Genomic DNA, 21,189 nt, shown 5'->3' on the forward strand with positions numbered 1-21,189 from the left:
ATTTTATAATGGAGTTAAGAGAGAGATTAGTTTATCTAAGCCCTATAGTAGACCTTTGGCTTGAATTCAACATTATATTCACTGCTTGGAATACTGTATACCAAGAGGAATGTTTACCTGTGTTTCAAATAATAGAAAACAGGGATAGTCTTATGATCTTATCATCTTGTAGCTTATTAATCATAAGAAAAGGATTTTTTTTTTTTTCAAGTATGCTGTGCCATGCATAGTTGCTTCAGTCATTTCTGACTCTTTGACACCCCAGGGACTGTAGCCTGCCAAGCTCCTCAGTCCTTGGGATTTTTTAGGAAAGAATACTGGAATGGGTTGTCATTTCCTCCTCCAGCGGATCTTTCCAACCCAGGGATCGAACCCATATCTCCTGCATTGCAGGCGGATTTTTTCCTGCTCAATTTTTCAAGTATAGATTTACTAATACACTCCCAGTATATAAATGAGAATCAGTAAAATAAAAACTGTTTGTAATATAGCGTTAAACTGCACCTTTAATTTAATATGTTTTACCAAGAATTAAAACTTACTTGGTAAAGATGATACTTTTCCTTCCTAGTCTTGGAAAAGATGATACTTTTCCTTCCTTCTATCCACTCTAGAAGTAGTATGACTTAATTGAGAAGTGGAGGCCTCATTTTCCAAGGGATTGGGGAAGTCAGGACATCTAAAGTGTTCAGAGCCAGTATTCCTGGTTGCCTACCTAATTGTATTATGCTTTAAGCATTAACATGCTTTGCTTTCAAATTCTCTTTATTGTAGTCTATGCAAGGGAAACTTTCTAAAGAAAAATTGACTACTCAAAAGATGATGGAAGAGCTGGAGAAGAAAGAAAGAAACCTTCAGAGATTAAGAACATTGCTTGATGTGAGTAGAAGAAATTCAGATTGCTTTCAAGGATGATTCAGTACCTATTTAAGTTACAGGAAATGCCTGTTTTGTACATACTTGTAAATCATTTTTTAATTGAAGACTTGATTTTGTTGTGCCAGATAATTAAATTCATTAGGTTTCTTAATAAGATTATAATAAAAAGACAAACTTTTAGTTTTGTATTGTCTTAGAAACAATTTCATACACTTAACTACAGCAAAGTCAGCTGTTACATAGAGATTAGATCCCAAGTCATAAAATGATGCATAAATTGAATATAAATGAAGTTATGCTTGAAAATCCTTAAGGAAGGTAAAATGTAGACACATCATCTATGGAACAGATCACTTTCTTCATTTAATTATGAGATGAAATGTAAATATTTGGCTTGTATTTAACGACATGTTATGTAAAAAGTACTTATTTTAGTTTTTGAGCTGTCATCGTGACATTTTCCTCTAAATAGTTAGAAATACATCTCCAAAAATTAGGGACAGTACCATTTCAGCACTGTCCCACCATATAAGAATAAGAATTTTCCTTGATGTTTGGTAATATCTATCTTAGAAAAATTCCTGCCTTTCTTCCCCAAATGTTAAAACCAGTATCAATCAAGACCATGTGTTGTGTTTTATTTTGCTTTTTAAACCTAAAGTTCTTTTCTTCTCCTTAACAGAATCAAGCCTTTTGTCATAGACTCAGATTTGTTATACCTGGATTTGTCTGATTGCTTCCTCATGGTGTCATTTATCTTGTTCTCTACCCCCTGTATTTCTTGTAAGCTAGAAGTTAAAGCTAAGGATATTAGACTCATTGCAAACATTTTTTGGCATGAATACTTTGTAGGTATTTTTCACATCTTCAAATTATATGTGTTTGCTTATCCCACTGTAAGTGTCACAAATACCAATCTCACTGGACTAAGGTGGTGACAGACTGATTCTTCCCGCTGTAACACTAGCCTCTGCAATCAGCAGATCTGTGGGCTTGATACTCAGGCAAGTGTGTGAATATCCAGTGTGCCAGCACCCTTTCCCTTGATGGTTTTAACATCCACCAATGATCATCTGAATCATTAGACAATTAAAAGAGTAATTTTTATATCATTCCTTTTACAATTATTAGCTGGCATTCTTCTATAAAAAAATTTATTTTCCTCATTAACCCAGGCTATTTGGCTTTTCTGAAATTTCCAATACCACCTGGAAAGTTAGTCAAACTTACCTTTAATTAGTAATTTTCAGGATGAGGAATAAATGGTGGTAATTTGGGGAGTAAGTGAGTGTCACTTTTTCTGAGCATAATAAATCATGAGCTCATACTGATACTTCTAATTCAGATTTAACAATTGAGAGTTGCTTGGACTTTTTTCTTCATCTTTGATTTTATACTTTTCTTTTCCTCTTATACTGAAAAATTTGGTTCCTATCAACACCGTAACATATATACTTTTTTCTCAATGTACAAAAAATAGTTTCAGATTAGGTAAATCACTGTTGCTGCTAACAATAAAACTACAGGATGAGGTTTCAATTTTCTTCGCAGTTCTTTCTATTCTGGGGATAAATCTCATAGCAAATTACATAACAACCAAGGTACTTTTAATATGAGACCTTGGGAGACTCCCTAGAAACTTAGTCTGTTGGAATTTATGTTTCGTCTCTCAGATTCACCCTCGGACATCAGATGGCACAGAGAAACCCTTTCCAGTATTGAATTCTTTTTCCCTCCTTTTTTATTTTTCTTACTGCATATATGCAGTTAAATCTGGTTACTGTGCATGTAATATGACTTCACTGTTTAGTTTATAGACTTGGGTGGGAGAATGTCAACCTTTATGGCTTTTGAGTACCTTTCCTCTGTTCTGACAGCCTGATTTTTGTTTTCTTTATCCAATGCAGAACCAAAGACAAACAGAAGAGACCTGCTCTTTATTGGATCAGGGCCAGGAAGCAGAACAGTCCAGGCAGCAGACCGTTCTTTGCAAAAGGCCACTCTTTGATTTGAGTGTGATTGATCAGCTGTTCAAGGAAATGTCCTATTGTTTGCTTGACTTGAAGGCATTGTGTAGTATTCTTAATCAGCGTGCTCAGGGCAAGGAGCCTAATCTTTCTTTATTACTGGGAATCAGATGTAAGTGGCTAATGACTTGTCCTAACTGTATTGCCTAACAATTAGAAACATATCTTCTTGAATTAGAAACGTCTGTCTTTTCCCTATTTATTTTTATCTCCCTTCCTATTTAGATTTATAAATTTCTGAATCAGTCTGTGGCTCTGAATACCTGTTACTGCTTAATAGCTAGAACTTGCCTCATTGGATTTATAAAAATGAGGAGGGTCATGGTTGATATGGACTGCCACTCGGAAGAATGCCTATAAATCCACATATATGGATGAGTTAGGAGATGTTGCCTGTGCAGAATTCCATACGTGACCAGAATGGTAGTTCAGTGTGATTTTCTGATTACTTTCCTAAAAGTGATGATTCTCTTTGCTTTCATGTGGCGATTGTATTAAATTAATGACCCATCCATCAGTCCGCTGGTAAAATATCTGAGAGAAAATACTTAGACGCTTTCCTGTGTATGTTCTGCGGCAGCTGTTTAATGTAGGTGCCGATGCTGCCACATGAACCAGTTTTCGTGCCTGGAGCTCTGTTGTCCTTGCGATGTGCACCTGCTGGCTTTGTCCCTTTCCATGTGACACCCACCCGTTCTGCCTCATTCTTCCCTCCTGCACCCTGATGGTGAGAGCTGCCTCAGTACTATCCTAGGGTCTGGTCCCTTCTCTGCTGCTTTTTCTGGAACACTCAACTTACATAAGGCCCAAAATCATTATAATATTAATATGTTGGTCTCTTTTTAATATAGAGGAAATAGACTTCAGTAAGGAGAAATGAGTGGAATAAGACCATAATGTTTCTATACCAACATGCTGTATTGAGTTAATTGCTTAATAATATGATTACTACATGACTGAGTGGAGACTAGTTTTATTTCCAGTTTCATCAAAGAGATTCTACAGTCTTGTATCATAATAGTTATTTTGGCGAACCAAGTAATACTCCTGATCGTGTAACTGTACTCAGAGATGTCAGCAGAAGTTTCTTTTCCATGAATGTAAGAACACATATATGAGTGTGAGTATATAGAAGCACTTTGAAAGAAATTTGAAGTATAGTTGATTTACGGGGTTGTATGTTAGTTTCTGGTGTACAACAAAGAGATTCAGTTATACATATAAAATATATATTTCATTATAGGTTATTATAAGAAACCAAATATAGTTCCTGTGTTATGGAGTAGGACCTTGTTGTGTTTACACATAGTAGTTTGTATCTGTTAATCCCATGAAAGAAAGTGAAAGTGTTAGTCGCTCAGTTGTGTCTGACTCTCTGTGATCCCACAGACTGTAGCCTGCCAGGCTGCTCTGGCTCCTCTGTCTGTGGAATTCTCCAGGCAAGAATACTGGAGTGGGTAGCCATTCCCTTCTCCAGGGGATCTTCCCAACCCGGGGATCAAACCTGAGTCTCCTGCATGGCAGGCAGATTCTTTACCATCTGAGCCACCAGGGAAGCCCATGCTCCTCCTTTATCCCTCTCCCCTTTTCCTCTCTGGTAATGATGTTTGTCTTCTATGTCTGTGAGTCTGTTTCTGTTTTTTAAATAAATTCATTTGTGTTGTATTTTAGATTCCACTTATGGATGATACCATATGGTATTTGTCTTAATCGTCCTTACTTCGTATAGTATGATAATTGCTAGGTCCATCCGTGTCGCCACAAATGATGTCATTTTATTCTTTTCATGGCAGTTCTGTATTTAGTTTTTTGAGGACCCTCCATAAGGTTTTTACATCGTGGTTGCACAATTTATACTCCCACCAGCAATGTAGGAGAGTTCCCCTTCCTCCACCCCCATTTATTGTTGGTGGGCTTTTTAGTGATGACCATTCTGACTGGTGTGGGATAGTACCTCACTATAGTTTTGATTTGCATTTCTTTGATAATTAGCAACATTTAAGCATATTTTCATGTTCCTATTGGCCATCTGTATGTCTTCTCTGGAGAATTACTTGTTTAGGTCTTCTGCCCATTTTTTTATTCAGTTAGTTGGTTTTTAAAACACTTTATAATGTTATATTCAGTCACTCAGTAAGCATTAATCAAATGCCTTCTATAGTCCAAGCACTGAAGTGCTGATAATGCACATAAATTGAACACAGTTCCTGCTCACACATTAACCACAATATTAGAGCATTGAAATAAGTGCTATAATTGAAACGTGATCAGAGGACAGTGGGAGCACAGAGGGGGAAAAAACAGTGAAATCTACCTGGGAGGAGCTGTGAAGCCTCCATGGGGGTGTTTAGCTTGAATCTCAAAGGAGGAGAAGTTTGACGGGTGATCATGGGGTGTTGGAAGTTAGCAGTCATCTCTTGGAGCAAGAAATAAAAGCTTACACACAAAAGACTCATTTTCTCCACCATTTCAGGGCTGGCCATCCTTTGGGTTATTTTGTAACCTTCTACCTTTGTGCTGTTTATATAGCGTTTATTAACTTTTGCAGTGATAGGGTAAGAGAGCAACCCTAACATGAGTAAAAGGGAGATTCAGCAATCTTGGCACCATGTATACTCCTTCCATTCTGTTAGGGTTTAACCCGAGTCCTTACCTTATAGTCTGGCCTTGTGAAAATTTGACCAACCAGCTAATTTCTCAAAAACAGTGGAGGTTTTTCTGATCCTTGTCTCAGCACCCCATCAACTGTCTGCTGACACTGTTCACCTCACCCTTGATAAAGCTCTGCTTCCATGGTTTCCATGACATCATTCTCTAAGTTCTGCTTCTACCTTTATGACTGCTCAGCCTCAATCTGTGAAATTCTCTACCACTTAAATACTGGCAGGCCTCCTGGAAACTTTTGTTGTTGTTTACTTTTTCCAAGTAATCTTGTACATACCCACTTGTTTTCTGTTTTCCCTGTACCTTTGACCCATAAAGATATTTATCTCTCACCCTGCCTAGACATTCATCCCCTTTCAGCTCCTAACTTTATTCACCTGTACGTTAGAACCAGCGGTTTCATAGGTATCGCAGACTCAATATGTCTGAAACAGAACCTACTTTTCTTCCCTCCCTAAACCTGTTCCTCCTCTGAGTGAGTAGAACCACTATCCAGCTATCAACCCAACCCAGATTTTATTCTCCACCCTCTCGTTCGCCCATCTGTGTCCTTTGCCTAATCCCTGGGCCCCTTCCCAAGCTGCCTGGTAATCAGACTTCATCATGTCTGTGAGCCCCTTCCTACTTGTAACATTTATGCCTGCTGCCACATCTCCATTGCACTCTTGCCTTAATTCAAGCTTTAATAGTCCTTCATCTGGACTGGTTTCTTTGTCAACCATTGTGCCCCACCCCACCATCCCTAATCCATCTTCTTTTTTAATTTTCTTTTTAATTTTTTTTATTGAATGATAATTGCTTTACAGAATTTTATTGTTTTCTGTCAAACCTCAACATGAATCAACCATAGGTACACATATAACCCCTCCCTTTTGAACCTCCCTCTCATCTCCTGCCCCATCCCATCCCTCTAGATTGATACAGAGCCTCTGTTTGAGTTTCCTGAGTCATATAGCAAATTTCCATTGGCTATCTATTTTACATACAGTAATGTAAGTTTCCATGTTACTCTTTCCATACATCTCACTCTTTCCTCCCCCTTCCCATGTCCATAAGTCTATTTTCTATGTCTGTTTCTCCATTGCTGCCCTGTAAATAAATTCTTCAATACCATTTTTCTATATTCTGTATATATGCATTAGAATATGATATTTATCTTTCTCTTTCTGACTCACTTCACTCTGTATAATAGGTTCTAGGTTCATCCACCTCACCAAAACTGACTCAAATATGTTCCTTTTTATGGCTGAGTAATATTCTATTGTGTATATGGACCACAACTTCTTTATCCATTCATCTGTCAGTGGACATCTAGGTTACTTCCATATTCTAGCTATTGTAAATAGTGCTGCAATGAACACTGGGGTCAGTTCAGTTCAGTTCAGTTGCTCAGTCGTGTCCGACTCTTTGCGACCCCATGAATAGCAGCACGCCAGGCCTCCCTGTCCATCACCAACTCCCGGAGTTCATTCAGACTCACGTCCATCAAGTCAGTGATGCCATCCAGCCATCTCATCCTCTGTCGTCCCCTTCTCCTCTTGCCCCCAATCCCTCCCAGCATCAGAGTCTTCTCTAATGAGTCAACTCTTCGCATGAGGTGGCCAAAGTACCGGAGTTTCAGCTTTAGTATCATTCCTTCCAAAGAAATCCCAGGGCTGATCTCCTTCAGAATGGACTGGTTGGATCTCCTTGCAGTCCAAGGGACTCTCAAGAGTCTTCTCCAACACCACAGTTCAAAAACATCAATTCTTTGGCGCTCAGCTTTCTTCACAATCCAACTCTCACATCCATACATGACCACAGGAAAAACCATAGCCTTGACTAGACAGACCTTTGTTGGCAAAGTAATGTCTCTACTTTTCAATATGCTATCTACGTTGGTCATAACTTTTCTTCCAAGGAGTAAGCGTCTTTTAATTTCATGGCTGCAATCACCATCTGCAGTGATTTTGGAGCCCCAAAAAATAAAGTCTGACACTGTTTCCACTGTTTCCCCATCTATTTCCCATGAACAATGGGATACATGTGTCTTTTTCAACCCTGACTTCCTCAGGGTATATACCTAGGAGTGGGATTGCTGGGTCATATGGTGGTTTTATTCCTGGTTTTTTAAGGAATCTCCATATTGTCTTCCAAAGTGGCTGTATTTACATTCCCACCAACAGTGCAGGAGCATTCCCTTTTCTCCACACCTTCTCCAGCATTTATTGTGTGTAGACTTTTTGATGATGGCCATTCTGACCAGAGTGAGGTGATATCTCATTGTGGTTTTGATTTGCATTTCTCTAATAATTAGCAATGTTGAGCATCTTTTCATGTGTTTGTTAGCCATCTGTATGTCTTCTTTGGAGAAATGTCGGTTTATGTCTTTTGCCCACTTTTTAATTGGGTTGTTTGATTTTCTGGCATTAAGTTGTATGAGCTGCTTGTATAGTTTGGAAATTAACCCTTTGTCGGTTGTTTCATTTGCTATTATTATCTCCCATTCTGAGGGTTGTCTTTTCACCTTGCTTATAGTTTCCTTTGCTGTGCAAAAGCTTTTAAGTTTAATCGGGTCCCACTTGTTTACTATTGTTTTTATTTCCATTACTCTAGGAGGTGGGTCACAGAGGATCTTGCTTGATTTGTCACTGAGTGTTCTACCTATGTTTTCCTCTAAGAGTTTTATAGTTTCTTGTTTTACATTTATGTCTTTAATCCATTTTGAGTTTATCTTTGTGTCTGGTGTTAGGAAGTGTTCCAATTTCATTCTTTGACATGTAGGTGTCCAGTTTTCCCAGCACCATTTATTGAAGAGGCTATCTTGGCTCCATTGTATATTCTTGCCTCCTTTGTCAAAAATAAGGTACCCATAGGTGCATGGGTTTATTTCTGGGCTTTCTTTCTTTTTCCATTGGTCTATATTTCTGTTTTTGTGCCAGTACCATACTGTCTTTATGACTGTTGCTTTGTAGTATAATCTGAAGTCAGGAAGCTTGCTTCCTCCAGTTCCATTCTCGAGACTGCTTTGGCTATTTGAGTCTTTTGTGTTTCTGTATGAACTATGAAATTTTTTGTTCTAGTTCTGTGAAAAATGCCATTGGTAATTTGATAGGGATCGCATTGAATCGGTAGATTGCATTTGGTAGTATAGTCATTTTCACAATATTGATTCTTCCTACCCAGGAACATGGAATATCTCTCTATCTGTATATGTCATCTTTGATTTCTTTCATTAGTGTCTTATAATTTTCTGTGTACAGTTCTTTTGTCCCCTTAGGTAAGTTTATTCCTAAATATTTAATTCTCTTTGTTGCAATGGTGAATGGGATTGATTCCTTCATTTCTCTTTCTGATTTTTCGTTGTTAGTATATAGAAATGCAAGTGATTTCTGTGTATTGATTTTGTATTCTGCAACTTTGCTAAATTCACTGATTAGCTCAAGTAATTTTCTGATACTATCTTTAGGGTTTACTATGTACAGTATCGTGTCATCTGCAAACAGTGAGAGCTTTACTTCTTCTTTTCTGATATGGATTCCTTGTATTTCTTTTTCTTCTCTGATTGCTCTAGCTAGGACTTTCAGAACTATGTTGAACAACAGTGGAGAAAGTGGGCACCCTTGTCTTGTTCCTGTCTTAGGGGGAATGCTTTCAGTTTTTCACTATTGAGAGTAATGTTTGCTGTAGGCTTATCATATATGGCCTTTACTATGTTGAGGTAGTTTCCTTACATGCCCATTTTTTGAAGAGTTTTAATCATAAATGGGTGCTGAACTTTGTCAAAGGCTTTTTCTGCATCTATTGAGATGATCATATGGTTTTTATCTTTCAATTTGTTAATGTGGTGTATCACATTGATTGATTTGCATATACTGAAGAATCCTTGCATTCCTGGAATAAACCGAACTTGATCATGGTGTATGAGCTTTTTGATGTGTTGCTGAATTCTCTTTGCTAAAATTTTGTTGAGGATTTTTACATATATGTTCATCAGTGATACTGGACTGTAGTTTTCTTTTTTTTGTGTTGTCTTTGTCTGGTTTTGGTATTAGGGTGATGGTGGCCTCGTAGAAAGAGTTTGGAAGTGTTCCTTCCTCTGCAATTTTATGAAAGAGTTTTAGAAGGATAGTCATTATCTCTTCTCTAAATGTTTGATAGAATTCTCCTGTGAAGCTGTCTGATCCTGGGCTTTTGTTTTTTTGGGAGATTTTTGTTCACAGCTTCAATTTCAGTGGTTGTAATTGGGTTGTTCATAATTTCTGTTTCTTCCTGGTTCAGTCTTCTCTTTTTTTCTTGATGAGTCTGGCTGAAGGCTTGTCAATTTTGTTTATTTTCTCAAAGAACTAGCTTTTAGTTTTATTAATCTTTACTATTGTTTCTTTCATTTCCTCTTCATTTATTTCTGGTTGGATCTTTATGATTTCTTCTACTAATTTTGGGGGTTTTTTGTTTTTTTTTTTTTCCAGTTTTAGGTATAAAGTTAGGTTGTCTGTTTGATGTGTTTCTTGAGGTAGGATTGTATTGCTATAAACTTCTCTCTTAGAACTGCTTTTGCTGCATCCCATAGGTTTTGAGTTGTCATGTTTTCATTGTCATTTGTTTCTAGAAATGTTTTTATTTCCCTTTTGATTTCTTCAGTAACCTGTTGGTTTAGAAACACACTGTTTAATCTCCATGTATTTGTGTTTCTTACAGTGTTTTTTTCTTGTAATTGATATCTAGTCTCATAGCATTGTGGTCAGAGAAGATGCTTGATACAATTTCAGTTTTCTTTAATTTACTAAGGTTTGATTTGTGACCCAAGATGTAGTCTATCCTGCTGAATGTTCCATGTGCACTTGAGAAGAAGGTGTATTCTTCTGCATTTGGATGGAATGTCCTGAAGATATTGAGATCCATCTCATCTAATGTATCATTTTAGACTTGTGCTTCCTTATTAATTTTCTGTTTTGATGATCTGTCCATTGGTGTGAGTGGGATGTTAAAGTCTCCTGCTATTACTGTGTTACTGTCAGTTTCTCCTTTTATGTCTGTTAGTGTTTGTCTTATGTATTGAGGTGCTCCTATGTTGGGTGCATAGATATTTGCAATTGTTATGTCTTCCTCTTGGCTTGATCCCTTGATCGTTATGTAGTGTCTTTCCTTATCTCTTGTAACCGTCTTTATTGTAAAATCTATTGTGTCTGATACGAGGATTGCTACTTCAGCTTTCTTTTGCTCCCCATTTGTATGGAATATATTTTTCTATCCTCTCACTTTCAGTCTATATGTCTTTAGGTCCGAAGTAGGTTTGTTGTAGACAGCATATATATGGGTCTTGTTTTTGTATCTATTCAGCCAGTCTGTGTCTTTTGGTTGGAGCATTTAATCCATTTACATTTAAAGTAATTATTGATATACATGTTCCTATTGCCATTTTCTTAATTGTTTGGGGTTGATTTTATAGATCTTTTTTCTTTTCTTGTATTTCTTGACTATATAAGTCCTTTTAACATTTGTTGTAAAGCTGGTTTGGTGGTACTGAATTCTCTTAACTTTTGCTTGTCTGAAAAGCATTTTATTTGTCCATCAATTTTGAATGAGATCCTAGCTGGGTACTATAATCTTGGTTGTTAGTCTTTGCCTTTTAGTACTTTAAATATGCCTGCCATTCCCTTCTGGCTTGCAGAGTTTCTGCTGAAAGATCAGCTGTTAAGCATATGGCTTTTCCCTTGTATTTTACTTGTTGCTTCTCCCTTGCTGCTTCTAATATTCTTTCTTTGTGTTTAGTCTGTGTTAGTTTGATTAGTATGCGTCTTGGCATGTTTCTCCTTGGGTTTATCCTGTATGGGACTCTTTGTGCCTCTTGAACTTGTATGACTATTTCCTTTTCCGTGTTGGGGAAACTTTCAAGTATAATCTCTTCAAAAGTTTTCTCATACCCTTTCTTATTCTCTTCTTCTTCTCAATACCTATAATTTGAATGTTGGTGCTTTTGATATTGTCCCAGAGGTCTCTGAGACTGTCCTCGGTTCTTTTCATTCTTTTTATTTTCTTCTGCTCTTTAGATGTTATTTCCACCATTTTATCTTCCAGCTCACTGATTCGTTCTTCTGCTTCAGATATTCTGCTACTGATTCCTTCTAGAGTATTTTTAATTTCAGTAATTGTGTTGTTTTTCTCTGGATGTTTATTCTTTAATTCTCCTAGGTCTTTGTTAATTGATTCTTGTTGCATTTTCTCCATCTTGTTTTCAAGGTTTTTGATCATCTTTACTATCATTCTGAATTCTTTTTCAGGTAGTTTGCCTATTTCCTCTTCATTTCTTTGGACTTCTGTGTTTCTAGTTTGTTTCTTCATTTGTGTAGTATTTCTCTGCCTTTTCACTTTTTTTTTTAACTTAGTGTATTTGAGGTCTCCTTTTCCCAGGCTTCAAAGTTGAATTCTTTCTTTCTTTTGGTTTCTGCCCTCCTAAGGTTGGTCCAGTGGTTAGTGTAAGCTTCGTATAGGGTGAGATTTGTATGCATTTTTGTTTGTTTGTTTTTCCTCTGCTGGGCAAGGCTGAGTGAGGTGGTAATCCTGTCTGCTGATGATTGGGTTTGTGTTTTTGTTTTGTTTGTTGTTTAGATGAGGCGTCCTGCACAGGGTGCTATTGGTGGTTGGGTGATGCCAGGTCTTGTATTCAAGTGGTTTCCTTTGTGTGTGTTCTCACTGTTTGATACTCCCAGGGTTAGTCCTCTGGAAGTCTGGGGTCTTGGAGTCAGTGCTCCCATTCCAAAGGCTCAGGGCTTAATCTCCTTAGAAGCATCTTTCTCCTCTTTGGGCTTGGTCACCTTTCCATTCGTAGATCCCAGCTTGCTTGACAAGGTTGGGCCAGGAGACAGAAGTCCTCGCCAAGCAGGCCGGACTTGGGAGAGTGCCTAGGGCGGCAAGTCGCAACCTCGAGCTCCCCTTGGTGTGGCTCTGGTCAGAATCTGCTGTTCCCCCGCACTGCTGCTGCCACCGCTGCCTTCCCTCTCTCTCTCCCTACACCCACACCTCCTAGGAGCTCGCCTGCTCCCTCACTCACGCTCTCCTTCCAAAGAACCCTCAGGTCCTGGAGAGCCCCCGAACCATCTTTTATGTTGCTGCCAGAGCCATCATTTAACCCGTAGTTCACATTTCCTCTGGGGAAATCAGAGGAAATACTAGGGGACTTCCCTGGTGGCTCAGACAGTTAAACGTCTGTCTACAATGTGGGAGACCCAGGTTCGATCCCTGGGTCCAGAAGATCCCCTGGAGAAGGAAATGGCAATCTACTCCAGTACTATTGCCTGGAAAATCCCATGGACAGAGGAGCCTGGTAGGCTACAGTCCATGGGGTCTCAAAGAGTCGGACACGACTGAGCGACTTCACTTTCACTTGGGGCTTCCCTGGTGGCTCAGAGGTTAAAGCATCTGCCTGCAATGCAGGAGACCTGGGTTCGATCCCTGGGTTGGGAAGATCCCCTGGAGAAGGAAATGGCAACCCACTCCAGTACTCTTGCCTGGAAAATCCCATGGACAGAGGAGCCTGGTGGGCTACAGTCCACAGGGTCGCAAAGAGTCGGACACGACTGAGTGACTTCGCTTCAGATTTCCTCAGACACCCCTTAGAACAGACATAAAGGTAGTTCCCACCTGCCTCTCTAGTCTCGTTTCTTGACATTCCTCTGTCTCAACCATTTATGCTCAACCATTTTAGAGCTGGTACTGATTTTCTTGATGTTTCTCAATGTATATCAGACTGTTCTGTTTTCTGTTTCTGTATACCTGTGTTCATTCTGCTTCCTTGGCCTCTTCAGAGAACCTGTCCCCTCTCCAGTTAGGCCACCTTGTTCTCTTCCTTATGTTGCTGTAGCCTTTGTGTCGTGGGCAGTTACCTAGGACACCTGACTGAATTTGCTTGTTTATGGAATGTATGTAAATCATTAAGAATAAGCCACCAGGTGCATTATTTTGCTGACCTCAGCACTCAGTACAATGTCTAGATCATGGATCATGAACAATAAAACAGTTAAATTAGTATTTGTTAAAATAATATGTTACCTGATTCTGAATTCAGCCCTTACCCTCAGTGATTTAGCCATTGGGCAGTTGGCTCTCAGCTTGATTCAATCATTTGGAATTCAAATGTTTGGAATTCCAGCATACACACACACACACACAAACACACACACACTCACACTCTCAATTCTTCTTACTTTGCAGTCTGTAAAAATATAAGATAGTGCCCCTTACCACCCAAAAGATTTTCAGATTTTTGTCTCTAGTTGGGTTTGAAGAGAGCTATTAGCATGTTCCTTTTTACTCTGGGAATATTGTCATCCATTAAACCTGTTGAATTTGTGCGTATCACTGTATGAATTTATGCATTTTCACTAGCAAAATTTTAAAAGGACCAAATAGATAAGATCCATTTACTGTAGTGCAAAATTTAAACCTGAGCTTGACCTGTATTGAGTGTATAGCATTATATTTCCAATGATAATTAGGCTGAAAATCCTAAAATGCCTTTGTTACCAAAAAATGTGACATTTTCTCCATGTTCTATATCCACAGCAATGAACTGTTCAGCTGAAGAAACTGAGAATGACCACAGCCCAGAAGCACTCACTAAAAAACTGTCAGATGTATGCCAGTTACGGAGGGACATAGATGAACTACGGACCGCAATATCGGACCGCTATGCTCAGGACATGGGAGACAACTGCGTTACCCAGTGACCGGTGTTGGGCCCACAGCAACAACGACCCGTTGCAAAGTGCTGCTGTGTTCAGTTCTTCATGTTTCTCTCCAGGAGCCATGATAGAAAGTTGCAAGTGACATGTGTCTTGCTGCGTAGGTTTTTTTCTGTGGATTTGTTCTGTCGCAGAAGAATTGGGATGTGAGAAAGTTTCGAAGGGGCTTATCTAATCAGGCAAAAAAAATTAAATTGCCATTTGAAAAATATGATAAAATGTATAAGAAAAAAAAAAAATCTGTATTCTCAAACTACTGACTGTAGGACCAAGCTGTGAAGAGTGCCCTTCAGATAAAGGGATAGAATTTCTTTTAATCACATAATTGTGTGTGTGTGTGTGTGCATGCATGTGTACTTATTTACAAAATTGTAAGGATTTCTAAGATCAAAGCAGAGCTTCTGAGAAAGGCACACACTATATTCTTGTGCTTCTTTTTTTTCTTCATGGAGAAGCTTGTGTTGTACTTGGGGTTTTCAAGGTTGGCTCAGCAAGAGTTCCCACCAGGCAAGTGTTGTAACAGCAGTACAGCAGCAAAACCTTTTGTGTTTTGAACGATCACTGTGCTGAGATGGTGAGGTTGTGGAGTTGGGTTGATTTTCGTACTGTAGACAGGTCAGTGATTTTTCCAGAGTGATTGTGAATCCTGTAAGAGGTGTGAAATACTGATGTGATGGTTAATCCCATTAGCATTATAATTTATGTATTACAAGGTGATTTAACATAATCGGAATTAATTTTAACATGTCCCTTACTATTTACAATTTTTATTTATAGATTATATATATATATATATATATATATAAGTGTAAACAAAGCCATATACAATTAATGCAAACCTAAGGCCTCAGATCATTATTGTAAAATGAACAAAATGACTCTGGAACAATAACTCGTTTATCCAAATCTCCAGTGTTTACATTTTCAACAGTTTTGTATCTGTTTTGAAGTTGAAACCACTTTAAGAAAAAATCAACCTGTATTCTTTATATCTGAATTATCACTAGCATAGAACAAAATCTAAACCTAAGTGATACTGAAATTCCTTTTATTAGGTAAAGTACATTAAAAACAGGGTTCTTCATAGAATATAAACTTGCCCCAGTTAGTTGTTCTTCTAGGGTATAAGATATCACGATGAAATACAACTGATTTTTTTAGTAGACATGCAATCATTTAAACTTCCAAATGAGTATTTCCCTATTTTAGTTGTATCTCGGAAGGAGTTTATATTTTATTACCTTCAGAGCATTTAGTACATTCTTTTGAATGTACTTAGTTGTGGCAATCAATGTCCTTTACACATTGGTTTTGATTTATCTCTTGATACAGCCCCAAGTCTCATTTAGGTCAAGACAATAGTAGGTAGAAGGAACAAAGGATGAAAATCAAGCTGGAGAATATTGTTTGGGGCAAGAGCAGATCACATGTCTGTTTTCTTGCCAGACTTATATTTAATGGTATAAAGGCTGCTCCTAGAAAAATATGCTCCTGAATAATTTCAGCAGTGAAAACATATTTGGGATAGACCTTCAAAGAAACTACCCAGGAAGACATTCAGCTCAGAATTTGACTTATAGACAGTTCTCAACAGTTATTCAATAGTTGCATTTCAGCAATCAGTTATAATACATTGTAAGGACATCAGCCTTCCCTTCTGTTCAGTGCCTGAGTCCTCCCTGCCATTTAATGTCTTAGGATCTGAACACTAAGAAATCAGTGCATTGTAGGGATTCTGCTTCCCACGGTCCTTAAGTTAAAAAGGAGGGACTTGGTCAGTAGCAAAAATTTGGCTTTCTAAGATGTTGATCTGTTTTTGAATGTTGGTGGTTTAAGACAATCAAGGAGTAGTAAATATATACCAAAAATCTGATACAAAGAATTCTGCCTTGTAAAAATTAATATCTGTAAAAATGGTCATTTATAGTAAAGTAGATAATTAGCATCTAATAGATAATCCACAAGTGTAGCACACATTTTTACATTCTCTTTGAATAGAGTCCCCTCCCCCCACCCTCAACCTCCACAATTTTGAAAATAAAGGTACTCTGAAATGATAGTGATAATGGGCAAATAGTCACTGATTTGGATCACTAGGTTCTTACTAAAATGTATATGTTTGGGAGTTTTATGGTCATTAGTGTTGTTTAAACAAACTGTTGGTCATTTGTTTTGACTGTAGATACTTTGTTTTCCGCTTTTGTTGTGATAAAATAATTTATATTTTTAAAAAGTAAGTTTTCGAAAACTCAAAAAATTTGACTTAATTTACATATCTTGGGGTAAAAAATTTTAACCTAACAGAAAATTAACTAACTACTGCTGATATATTTCAGTTTCCCCTCCATGAAAAGGAGAATTAAGATGTAATAATTTAAGTATAACCTTGAATTACAGACTGTTTATCTCTTGGAATCTGGGTTTTGTAATAAGCAGACAGCCTTGGAGGGAATTTTGGGGGAAATAAAGCTATTAGCAGTCTAATTTGTTAGTATTTAATTTTGATTTTTCAGAAAATTCCCTTCTCCAAGACAACCTTTTATGTTAGAATAGTAAGAATAATGATATCTCTTTAAAAACAAAGATTTTATGGTTAGACTAGGTAAGGTGGACAAGTAGAAACTCTGTAGTGTCGTGTCCTAGTTTGAAGTAGGATATTCTTAGGAGTTATTACAGTGATTATCTGTCTGAGGTGAAAATTAACCTAAGTTTTAAAGTAAATCTATTTGAAATTTGCTTAAGTATTGACTTAGGTAAGCCTTGTCTGAGTTTATTTCTTTCTTTTTTTTTTTCAATAAGTGTGGCCCCTTTTTGTGTTTGAAATAGGAGTCAGTATTCAATGTTAACCATATTTTTATTAGTGACATTTGTTTTGATCATGACAATTTATTAAGCTGAATTAGACTTCTTTCAGTAGCTCGTTAGAGACAATCTCAAGGGCTGGAAAGTGTTGCTAAAATGGATATTGTACATTTCCACAATAATGTACAATAATGAATGACTAATGAAATTATAAATTTTGTCATAGTTCAAGACTTATTAATAGGATTCTCTTAGATGGCATTTTTAAAGGAACTACTTTATTAGGAGAATGTTCTTTCAATATCAGTAATAGTTCATTGAATAATACAGTAGCTGAGAACTTGGACTCTATTTTTACATCACATAGTTCAGCTCAGGCACATCTTTGGATTTTGGCATTCTCTTATGCAGCTTTGTATCATTGTAGATACGTAATTACAGAAATAAGCAATTCTCATAACCATGCTTACTCAGACAATGTCATTTGAAACTGCCAGTAGCTAGAGGTCTCAGAGCCAAAGTTAATTCATTTTGTTTCCATTTTTGACAGTTTTTTTTCCAGTGTTCACAAAACATAAAATTTCTAGCTTCACCCCAAAATGTCATGCTAGAAATTGCTGTATAATAATAACTTGCATTTAATCATGAAGAGGGAAAGGTTTTGGATATTTGGATTTTTATCTTATTTAAAAGAAGCATTGAGTATATTAAGAATGTAGTTTCAAATCAATGTCATTAACAACACTGTTGCAAGTGCATACATGAAGAACCTTTTGTGCCTTTTTGCCTGCAGTAAGCATTCATTTCTATTTACACGAGCTGTAAGAATGTTGATGATTATTGCACCTTGTTCTTCTGTAAATAGACTTGATTAAGGATTTTCGTTTAAAGCAAGGAGGAGTTTTTGTTACTAGGTAGATACCTTAATAAACATAAAGGGAGTTATCAAATAATACGTCTTTGGAGTCCAACCTTTTCCCTGTTTAGTGAGCAGGAAACTCCTTTGGAATGTAGTCATTTGTGTGTATGTGTGTATATATGTATATGTATAGTTATTTAAATACATAAACATAAAATTCAGCATCACATTGGTGTGATGTCAAGAAGTAGTAAGGTGCTAGGTGGCTACATTAAAAGCACAGCAGAGTATACCATCAGTCACTATGACTGGTGGCTTTTATAAACTAGGTTCAGTTTTTGAACCGCCCAGAATACCTCATGTGTAAATACAATAGTCATGACTTAATTGAAATACAGTTATTGTAAAAAGAATGTGAAGCCACTGGTTGGCTTATGCCTTCTGATTATTATCCTTGCCCCTTTTTTTGTAAAGGGGTTGTTTTTTGTTTTTGTTTTTAAATAGGGTTTACAGCTAGAATTTTGAATGCCAAAGTTCTATTTATTAAATTTTAAAAAGTTTTCAATGTTAATGGCTAAGTATTTTTCCACTGGACTATTGTTTGTTGATGTTGGAATTTGTATTAACAGATAAATAAATTTTTTATAAAAGATTTATGTCTACCAAGTGCCTAATGTTGATATAAAAATGTATTTGAAATTTTACACTCTGAATTCTCAATGACAAGAATATGCTGGCTTGACTCTTTCAAAGTTTTCTTTATGCAAGAAAAAAATCTTACTAGAACAGGGGCACTTGTGCCTCCTATGTCTGTCTGAGGGTTTCTTTTCAGTCATTGCAAAGCGTTTTGTCAGGCCTTTTCCTTAAAGGGCACTGAGATTTTCTGATGGCATAAATGCAAGGCATGGCTATGCATTTCAGCTCATAGAACTGTATCTCTACTTTGAATTTCTAAAATTCTTATTTGAATCAAGAGTCTTCTCTCTACTTTTCCAACAGACAAAATCAGATTTCAGTTTTTTATATTGCTGAAAGAATAGCAAGGTAAATCTTTTTTATTTCCTCCCTTCTAATCAGAGATTAAAACCTTACTGAAACATATACAAATAAGACCTTGTTAAAAGATTGCTCTGCAGAGGCCTCAACATCTCAGATTGATGGCCTGGGTCCTTGTTCTAAGTCATATGTGCCTTAATGTTGCCTGCTGGTTAACATTTGGATTAGCAGCGTCTGTTTCTAGTCCAGTTAACTTGGCATTGCTGTCAAGAGTTTTTAATGAGGCATCTAATTCAGTTAACAGGAAAAAGAAGCATGCATTACAAACCCCATAGGTTGTAAGCAAATGACTTGGAAATAAAAACGGAATAGTTAAAGTCCTTGAGTATCTCCAAGGTTATTAATGAACAGTCTTCTGCTTTATAAGAAAACATATGATCATTTTGATCTGCTTTTAAAAATAAAGTTTCAATGGAGTCAGCAAAGACTTTTGATGGGGTTCATCCCAGTGATTTTGCCAGTACTTTGAGCTTCCTTTTTAGGCCAGTTTCCCAACCAACCAGTCTTTCTGTGTAGAAATACAAAGGACTCAGTTTGAAAGGAGTAAATATCCTCTTAGTGTTGGTGCAAAATGATGGCATGTGGATGCAGTAGAGCAAATTGTTTACAAATAAATAGCACTCTAACATCATGTCAGTTAAGATGGTCTCCTTGATTTAGTGGAGATTCCCATCTGAGGACTGAAATTGTGACAAAGATTTCTTCAATGTTCAAGTAAAACTGCTCTCCCTGATAAATTCAGTGTGATCACAAAAAGAAAAAACAGCTTTCCATTTCAGCCACCTGTTTTTACTTAAACACAGTCTCACTTCACAATCTCCGTAGATTCCTTTATAATAGAAGTTTTAATGAAACATACACCTACCCTACTCTGTGACCTGGAAATTCCAGTCTAGGTGTTTACTTGAGATAAATACAAACATTCATCTAAAAAGAGACTTGGAAATGAATGTTCACAGTGATTTTATCCATAATAATCAAAAGCTGGAAATAGCCCAGGATCTGTCAGTAAGAGTTCTCTATCTAGAGTTGAAAAACAGCATTCTTTCATAACCTCAGGTTTTGATTGATTATTGAATATATGTTAATATTTGGGGAAGATGGAGTAACATTTCATAGACAACAATGAGATGGTGTATCAGACTTCCTCTGTATACCAGAGGTGCTTTTGTTTCCCTTCCCTCTGGGGTGAGCATTGTCCTTTGTCGTGCTCCCACCTGTGTTCCATGAGTCTCCACACTTGATGTGAAGCTCTTGGTTTCACCCTTCTTGAAACTCCTCTTTTATGCCATTGTTTTTGAACAGCATAAAGAGCTCATCAGACTTTGAACTCTTTGAGAGCATGCATGTTGTCTTATTAGACTTTGCATTTAATAAGCCTGTAGGACATACTAATCTCCAGAGACGTGCAAATACCTGTTGTTAGCCGCAGGAAGGAAGAATGATTTCAAAGGGGAAAGAAATGGTTTTTATAGCATAGGTCATCCTTGGAGGCTGTGGGGCTTTTAATGGGACATGTAAAGTGATAATAAACCCTACTTAGGCAAGTTCCATTTTCCTCCGTCCCTTGGGCCTCTTGCTAATCTCTCCTGTGACTGTCCTCTCTCTGCCCTTCTGTGGGTTCAAGCCACAGGATTGGACACAGTTGTTTCCTAGCCCCAGTGTTCCTGGAGCATAACAATCTCATTGGGCGTTAAGCCAGCTGTGGAGGTTTTGTAAGGACAAATTCAAGGTCTTAAAGGAGGAGCAAAATGTCAGCTTAAACAGTGAATGCAGTTCCATCTATGTATATATCTATGCACAAGTCTGGCGAATAGTCATTGAAGCATATAGTAACAGCTAGCATCCCTTCTACTTAAAGTAGTGTATGTCTGTGACTTGGTATCCTTCATGACTTTCAAAACTTTCTCAGTCATATTCCTCTGCATATTGTTTTTTGTCCTGCTTCCTCTTTTCCCTATAACTGTGCCTCCAGTTATGTGTATCTTCTCTTTTATCCACTGTGTGTCTTATGTTCTTTACTACTCTTGTTCCCTTCATTCTTAATGTTCTCTTGTGATATATCTTCTAATTGACTATGTCTCCTTTTGGCTATATTTAATTATCTATGAAATCCAACCGTAGAGTTGGCCAATATCAGGTTTTGTATTTTTCAGTTCTAAAACTTCCATTTGGTTCTTCC

The 21,189-nt window shown here is 37.3% G+C and overlaps 1 protein-coding gene and 1 long non-coding RNA gene across 6 annotated transcripts in view; one reads left to right on the plus strand and one right to left on the minus strand.

Moving 5' to 3' along the window:
• The window catches only part of LOC133253785 (uncharacterized), a 39,550-nt gene extending 32,742 nt beyond the window's left edge, over window positions 1-6,808 (minus strand). Inside the window, exon 1 of the long non-coding RNA XR_009738431.1 lies at window positions 5,560-6,808. This is a non-coding gene — a long non-coding RNA (uncharacterized LOC133253785). The remainder of the gene's footprint in view (window positions 1-5,559) is intronic.
• CEP85L (centrosomal protein 85 like) overlaps window positions 1-18,603 on the plus strand; it is a 148,000-nt gene extending 129,397 nt beyond the window's left edge. For 4 of the 5 annotated variants that reach the window (XM_061427461.1, XM_061427459.1, XM_061427462.1 and 1 more), the window contains 3 exons: window positions 775-879; window positions 2,787-3,018; window positions 14,112-18,603. In XM_061427461.1, the coding sequence (XP_061283445.1) occupies window positions 775-879; window positions 2,787-3,018; window positions 14,112-14,275 (501 nt within the window). In that variant the 3' untranslated portion in view covers window positions 14,276-18,603. The remainder of the gene's footprint in view (window positions 1-774; window positions 880-2,786; window positions 3,019-14,111) is intronic. The other variant, XM_061427464.1, reaches the window with a different exon arrangement.
• The last annotated feature ends 2,586 nt before the right edge of the window (window positions 18,604-21,189 follow it).

Source organism: Bos javanicus, chromosome 9, assembly GCF_032452875.1.
Source record: "Bos javanicus breed banteng chromosome 9, ARS-OSU_banteng_1.0, whole genome shotgun sequence".
NCBI lineage: Eukaryota > Metazoa > Chordata > Mammalia > Artiodactyla > Bovidae > Bos > Bos javanicus.